This window comes from Elaeis guineensis, chromosome 3, assembly GCF_000442705.2.
Source record: "Elaeis guineensis isolate ETL-2024a chromosome 3, EG11, whole genome shotgun sequence".
Classification (NCBI taxonomy): Eukaryota; Viridiplantae; Streptophyta; class Magnoliopsida; order Arecales; family Arecaceae; genus Elaeis; species Elaeis guineensis.
The window spans coordinates 108,179,479-108,186,915 of record NC_025995.2 but is presented as its reverse complement, the minus strand read 5'-3'; the positions used below and the strand labels follow the sequence as shown (position 1 = coordinate 108,186,915).

At 37.5% G+C, this 7,437-nt stretch overlaps 1 protein-coding gene across 1 annotated transcript; it reads right to left on the bottom strand.

The window, feature by feature from the left end:
- Nucleotides 1-3,469: 3,469 nt before the first annotated feature.
- Nucleotides 3,470-7,312, bottom strand: LOC105041067 (uncharacterized). Its single transcript, XM_010917858.4, has 2 exons — nucleotides 6,775-7,312; nucleotides 3,470-3,846 (listed from the first exon to the last, which is right to left on the bottom strand). The coding sequence occupies exons 1-2, from the start codon at nucleotides 7,219-7,221 to the stop codon at nucleotides 3,673-3,675; spliced, it is 621 nt and encodes a 206-aa protein (XP_010916160.1). The 5' UTR covers nucleotides 7,222-7,312; the 3' UTR covers nucleotides 3,470-3,672.
- Nucleotides 7,313-7,437: the final 125 nt, after the last annotated feature.

The window sequence follows — 7,437 nt, the reverse complement described above, 5'->3', positions numbered from 1 at the left end:
GCCTTCGCCGTGCCTTCCGAACCAACGGTTTATATAGGCATCGGGATACATTAATTTCATTTACCCCCTCGTCAATAAAATTATGACAATCAAGGTCCCAGCGCTTGAAAATTGTACATTCTTGGTGAAACTAGTACGAATCCCTTGTTCTCCTTAGTGGATAAATCTTGACCAATTTTGACTGTTTGATACACACAATGGATTGTTCAGATTTATACGTGGATTCTTTATAGTTGTATGATGAAAAACATGAAAACACATCCAAACATCCTGGAAGTTGGAGAAGAAAAATATAAAAATTAAAGGCAAGCATCTATTTACATCAGAATTACTTGTGTGTCATCAATAAAAATGAGTATCCATGGTTATGATATAGAGACTTCTACGATGACTGTTTATTCTTTAATCCAACCGACAGGTAGGATAATTTTGCCTAAACAAAATTCAAATCTTTCACAAAATCTCATGCACCTTGTTCTCTAACTCCTTGTATCCATATCTCCAACAAGTATTAACATGTCCATATTTTATGGTGTAAGTCCTATCCCTCCAAAATACAAAGCATAAGCTTTCAAAAATTGTTCCAACCACCAAATACAATTTAAACTTGCCACTTTCCCTATTTTAAGTGGATGGAAAGGCTTAGTCTCGGTATTAAGTAGAGCCCTTTGGTTCCACTCTCCTATATATTTTAAAAAATTAGTCACCTGTGATAAGGTATATTAATTATCTCCAAAATAACAAAAATACAGTTAACTTTATTTTTATTTAATATTTATTTTTTTTGAGAAAATAAAATTATCTCTTATGTAATTGCACAGGAAGATATAATAGTTATCCCATGAATAAACACAACATGCGCGCGCGCACACATATATATATATAGTTAGATCCATTTAATTTTATATTTATCATTTTTAACTAAAATGAGAGCAATCTCGATCTAAATCATGACTAGAGTATGACATCAACCTAGTACATCCACTAGTTACAAATTTTTAGCATGGCATCAAGTTTAAAAATCTCTGCAACTCTCGAGCATCTTAATGTTCATTGCCTTCCTCTACCAATAGATAAATATAACGTGCGTGCATGCATAAGTGTGTGTATATATACATGTATTGTTAAATCTATTTAATTTTATATTTATCTTTTTTAACTAAAATGAGAGCAATCGACATAAATCATGATGAGAGTAGGACATCAACATATCACATCAACTAGTTCAAAACTTTTAGCATGGCATCAAGTTCAAAAGTCCTTGCAACTCTCAAACAGCTCAATGTTCATTGCCTTTCTCTACCAAAAAAAGAAAAAAAGAAAAAGTTGGTTGGTTTCCCAGTTTCTAGCATCATTTTGATCTACTTTAATGTCTTTAATAAAAAAGCATGGTTTGAACCCTAGTACACGTGTCCTCTTCAACTTTGGAAAAAAAAAACTTTCTTTAATTGAAGAACAATAGATAATTAATCTTGCATCAAAATAAGAATGGTACATTAATGAAAAAATAATAATGACAGATTAGTGAACAATTAAATCATTTTATTATAACTAATATCATGAGAACATAATAACCATTCATAATGCTCCTGATAGAGGAAAGCAATTGAAAAGTCAAGAGTTTTTTTGTAAATTATATATGAGCCGCTTCATTAATAAGAGGTCGTCCTATAGGTTCAACCAATTTTATGATAGAAGGCTTGAATAAAAAATATCTACATTTATAATTCTGTCATAACCTTGTTGTTCGAACGCTCAAAGCTCAAATCCCCAAAGAGCTACTATTAACACTACCACCATGTAAAGTAGGAGAGGATCAAATAAGGCTCCATATTCTATGATAAAACATGATACAAATATTTCTTTATTGGACATGTCTAATTAGTAGAAGATTGGAAAAAACTCAAATTGCTAGTTGTGTATCGAAAAATAAGATGAAAGATGAGCCTTTCTTTTATCCCTTTTCATGGATGTAATCATGTATGACGTAAGCCCACAAGACTAAAGGTGGCAATTTACTCAATCCTATTAGGTACTTGACTTGATTTAATTTTAATGGGGCCAATTTTATCCAACCTACAATAAATCTAAGGTAGATGTGGGTGATAATAAAATACTATTCGAAAATATATAGCTCCTTACAAATCCTTTCTCGAGGTGAAAATAATAATTATAATTTTTTATTTTTATAACTTTGTCTAATCTGATCTATCCAATCCTGTCCTGTTCTAAGATAGATATGCGATATATACGGATGTTACCTATTCAACCAATGCACGGCCAGTTGCCATCCCCATATGAGGTTCAAGCTACCTTCCTTTTCTATCGGAGAGCTCACAAAGTATAGTTCACAAGAATTAACCTGCCCCCCTCTGTATGCTTCTTAGTGGCTTTCGGATTTAGGAAGGACCCATACCGAGATCCATGTACGTGGTAGCTTAGTTGTCGCGCTAGATGCGGCAATAAGAACCTGACAAATCCATCTTCGTTTTATAATCCAGCAAATGATTAACTCTTTGGATCTCCTTGGTTTAAATGACAGCTCTGACATAAATTTCTTTTGCCATTATAACAAAATTTCTTTGGATAATTCATGTCTCCAGTCTCCTTGTTTAACATAATTCTAATGATATAAAACTAATATCACAATTATATATCAAAAAATTTAATAGAGATGGACATCGAGAATTATCTTGTTACGTTCACCGAAAATGTCAGGATCTAACGGATTTTAGACAGGACTCAAAACAAGAACTAATCCATCAGAATCCTGCAGCAATATTTATTAAAAAACAACAAAATGACCCCAAGCATTCGGTTGGGCGAGGCGGCAAGTGTAACTCAGGAAGCACAAAGGAATCTTCATTGGTGGTTGAGTAAAATCTCTCCCCTCTTCGCTACCGATGGAACTCGAGAAATAACATAGATTCCATCCTCTTAATTTTTTTTTTTTTTTTTTTGTAGATCAGATATCTTCTCGATTAAATGGAGATTTACGGTCCATCCATCCATGCAGGAGAACCTAGCACACCACTTTTGACACTCGAATCAGAATTTTGCTTGTGCTTATTAATGGCAAACAACATTTAAACCTAAACTTTACAACTCCTTCACTTCTCTTCAGATGCTCTAATAATCTAACCGCACAATATGTTCCTTTTACAAGGAAGATCACATCAGATGTGGCAGGGACTTAAGATCAAAACAGTATCAGAGATAACTAGGTTGTCTGCTGACTATCTTGGATTCAGCAACCAGAAGCAATAATAAAGTGTTAAAATCGCGACAGGATCATGTAAGGAGATGAAAGACCGCATGTGACCGACATACTTTACACCTTGTGCGCACTTCAAGAACATAAATTACTTATAAGTGTCTTCAACAACCTGGAAAAGATTATCACGGTCGCATAAGTAAATTGGCGGTTGGCTTCTTAGAATTTTGTGCCATTGAAGACTATTCTGACCCATGGAGAAAAGCATTTTGCAGAACATTTTAATTTTTAAGAATTCATTCTCTACATTCACATTCAATAATTAAAAATTACAAACTCACTGAACAAAAAGGATAATCATACGGTATGCAAATATACAGTATACAAACAGCATCAAAAGCTTCATGGAGTTCTAGTCGCAGCATGGAGTTCACACTCCTTTGTAACCATATGCACTGTTACTCCAAACTTGGGGCCACCTCAGTTGGATTGCCTTCAAACACATCAGAATTTGATGCCTCTGGCTCCTCTAAGAGCTCTTGCGACTGAATTGACTCCTTATAGACAGGAGTTTGCCTGAAATCCGTTGCCCCTTCATTGTACGTTGCAACAGCAATCCCACAAGCAATCAGCTGTTACAGAAGACAACTGCATTAGTTTGGTCCCCTGGTCTGCAGTTACCGATAGACTATCATGGCAAAGAGCCTAGAGAATCTCAACTTAATTCTTCAGAAAAAAAGTTACAGCTTAGTGAAAGGTAAAGTACAACAGCAGAAAGGTTCTCTGCCACAATTTTGGGTATGGTCAGCAATAACCATTAGAATATCATGGCAAGGAGCATACAGAATCTCAACTTAATTCTTTGGAAAAAATTTACAATTTAGTGAAAGGCAACGTACTACAACAAAAAGGTTCTCAGCTTAATTTTTGGGTATATCACTGACACAGTGAACCAAATCTGGAAATTCAGGCTTTTACCGAGAGAGAGAGAGAGAGAGAGAGAGAGAGAGGATAAATGAAGACACCTTAGTCATTTGACCATATATAACCTAGTGACTTCACATCAGATGACAGAGCCAATAAGTTCAAACAATGGAAAATAGAAACTGCCCAAACTAAAAAAATAACTACAAGTCAGCCATAGCAGACCACAATTATGAAAAACCGAGGAATTAACCTACCCAAAAAAAGAAGGGATATTAGGATAAGATAGCAGCATTAGGTATTAGATGGGAAAGGAAACCACAACGTTCAATCTTCATTCAAACTACTTGAGATGGCTTCACAACCTTAATTTGCCAATCCTTCCTTAATGATTATTTCCAGATGAAGCTTTTCCAAATTCCTTATCACCACGTCCACGTAAACTGAGGTGTACTCCCTTGTCCCACTCTTTCCAAATCCTCTGAAACATATTCGAGCCCTTTTACTAAAAGAGACCTCCCAAAATCATCGGCACATATGCCCATACCATCTCATTCACTTCTACACCACTTCTTCCTAAATTGGTGTAACCTTAACTCCCCCACTTATATGCTTACTCATTATCCTGACCAAACATACGCGTCAGCACGTTTATCTCTGCCATGTCCATATTGTTTGCACGGGTCCTTTTTATTTTCAAATAGTCTACAGTATAAAACATGATGTTATATCCAGTTAACACAATCTGAAAAGGCTTAAAATGGTGGCTGGTGTAGGTCAAACAATTTGATCAGTGGCATAAGATTCCCAGACCCAAACTGTTCGCCAAGAATCACTAAAATTAAATATTCAAAATAAAAAGAAAGCAGTTCAAACCTACATGTTATGTAGAATTCTCTCCCCTCTTTAACTTCACATGACATCAAAATTCATATGCAACTACTTCATATTTTAGCAGAACAATTTGTTTTGCTTTTTCCTTGTCAGAACTACTACAAGTGCAGATTCAAGATACTTTTTGTTGCTAGAATATGTGATATAACTTCCTTTGATAGATAGCACCCAGTTCTCAGAGGAAAGGAGCAATCCCTTTTATATTCAGCTCTTTTAGGGCAACAACTTAATCTGAATACAAAGCAGAAGGAGCTTAAAATTATGGCAGCATCTTCTGATGTTGTGAGATAAGGTTAGCAATGTCTAAGAATTGTGATCTTCATGTTTGTTAGTATCAGGTCCCCCCTTCCCTTTTTTCGGGGTATGATGTGTGAAACAACAATATCCAGATTAAAATAGAATGTCATTAGCAATCTAGATTTAGGTAGCGATGATTAGTCATCCACCTAAATAGACTTCTTCATCCCATTTTAAGTGCAAGATCACCCCCCCCCCCCCCCCCAACACAAACACACAGAAAAAAAAAAAAAAGAACTGAGAGAGAGAGAGAGAATAGATTCGATGAAATTGCTAAGTTCATCATTTTAACTGCAATTTAGCTTGGGCTGCTGAAATAGTTGCATAGTTGCACAACTTCCCTAACAATGCCTAAATCAAAGTGGAGAAACCAAATAACATATCTAAGTTATCTGATATATCCAGATTATGCACTCTCCCAGAAACTACATGAATCAACCAGCAGCTTTTCTGAAATTATCCCAAAAAGGATCCAGCATCAAATTTGAGTTATTAGCTAGTCGGGTTATGAGCTTTACCAACTTAATTCATGTAACAGATTACTGAATATGGGCAAGTGCAGTTTCAAAGCCCATAAGCAAGCAATTTGCTTGTCTGGATAAAATTCTCAGTCGCTAGGAAACTAAAAAAACCAAGAAAACATCAAACTCTCTTAAAGCATTATTTCATATCAGTATATGATTGGAAATAGTAGCCAGCTGCCAGACAGTGAATGTTTTATATCTGAATTTTAGTTCTCTTTGATTAAACTTCATCTTTCAATACATAAAATCTTGGCTTTAGTCCCATCCATCTAAGTTCATGCCAGCAACTTCAAAAATCCTCCTCACATCACATTGACAACGGAAAAATAACATGACTTTACTAAAAAAAACATAATTAAACTATGAATATGATATGAAACCACTACTCCAACGTTAAATCAAACTCTAAGAAAGTAAAATTTCAAAATATATACAGCTTCCCTCAAAGTAAACCATATGCTCCATTCCCACCATAAGTTGATAATAGAATGTTAACAGAACTCATCCACACTATAACTACCCAAGCCCCATTTCTTGGAGATGCACAACCCAGCAGTCAAGCCAAGAACCTCTGCTTGCAAAGAAGAGGGATCTGACCACTGGAGCAAGCCTCAAATCACAATTCGTCTATCATTTGAATCCTAACATTTACGAATAAACCTCTGAAGCTCAGTAGTCATCCACCATAACCTCCACTTTGATGTTAAATATTATCCGCCATAAGCTGTTCTAAATGTTCAACGGTAACTTCAATACATACATGATTTCTTCATAGCACAAATTATCAAAACCCATAGGGTCATTTAGGAACAAGACTCGAAAGCATCGAAACCACTTGAGCAATAGAAAAAAAAGGAAACGGATAAAGAAGCTCAATTTCCATCCAAGGTTCCGTTTTGGCGAAGGGGGAAGGGGAATTACCGCAAAGACGATGCCGAAGGCCCATTGGTACTTGATGAAGAAGCCGAAGGCGTTCCACTGCGGCCCCTCCCAGAAGTCGGGCTCCTCCCCCGGCAGCTCCGGCATCGGCAGCGAAGGCGTGGCGAACCCCTCCGGCCCTCCTCCGCCGACTTCCAGATAAGCAGAAGAAGAAGCTTCCTCTCGGGAGGCCATCCCCTCCGCCACCTCCTCCTCCTTGGTGGTGGTGCTGGTGGTGGCGCCCTTCTTGCCTCTCTTCTCAAGCCGGCGGGTGCGGGATGAGAGGCCCTTCCTCGCGCGCGCGACGTGGGTACTTCTTCGAGGAGAAGGGAAGGAGAGGGGGCTCGAAGAGGGGGAAAAGGAGAAGCAGCGGGGTGGGGGGACGGGGAGGTGGTGGTGCCGGGGGGTGTATAGACCGCTTCCGGCCATCTTAGAGATGAGAAGAGACATAGGATTTTTGGGTAGGAAAATGGCGAGGAAGGAGCGGCCAAGATTGAGAGGATAAGAGAGCGTACTTCCGCGCCACAAGGACGCGCTGTGCGGACTTCTTTTCGCAGTATTGCGGTCAGTTTTGTGGAAAGACTAAAGAGGGGAGCAGCGTTGCTAGATTTTTCTTACCCAAATAACGATTGTTATAAGAGTAGGATACCAATTCTGGACATTTCA

Coding starts and splice junctions, on each gene's coding strand:
- LOC105041067 (XM_010917858.4), bottom strand. CDS start 7,221: ATGTCTCTTCTCATCTCTAAGATGGCCGGAAGCGGTCTATACACCCCC. Junction 3,847..6,774: donor CCTTCGGCATCGTCTTTGCG/GTAATTCCCCTT, acceptor CTTCTGTAACAG/CTGATTGCTTGTGGGATTGC.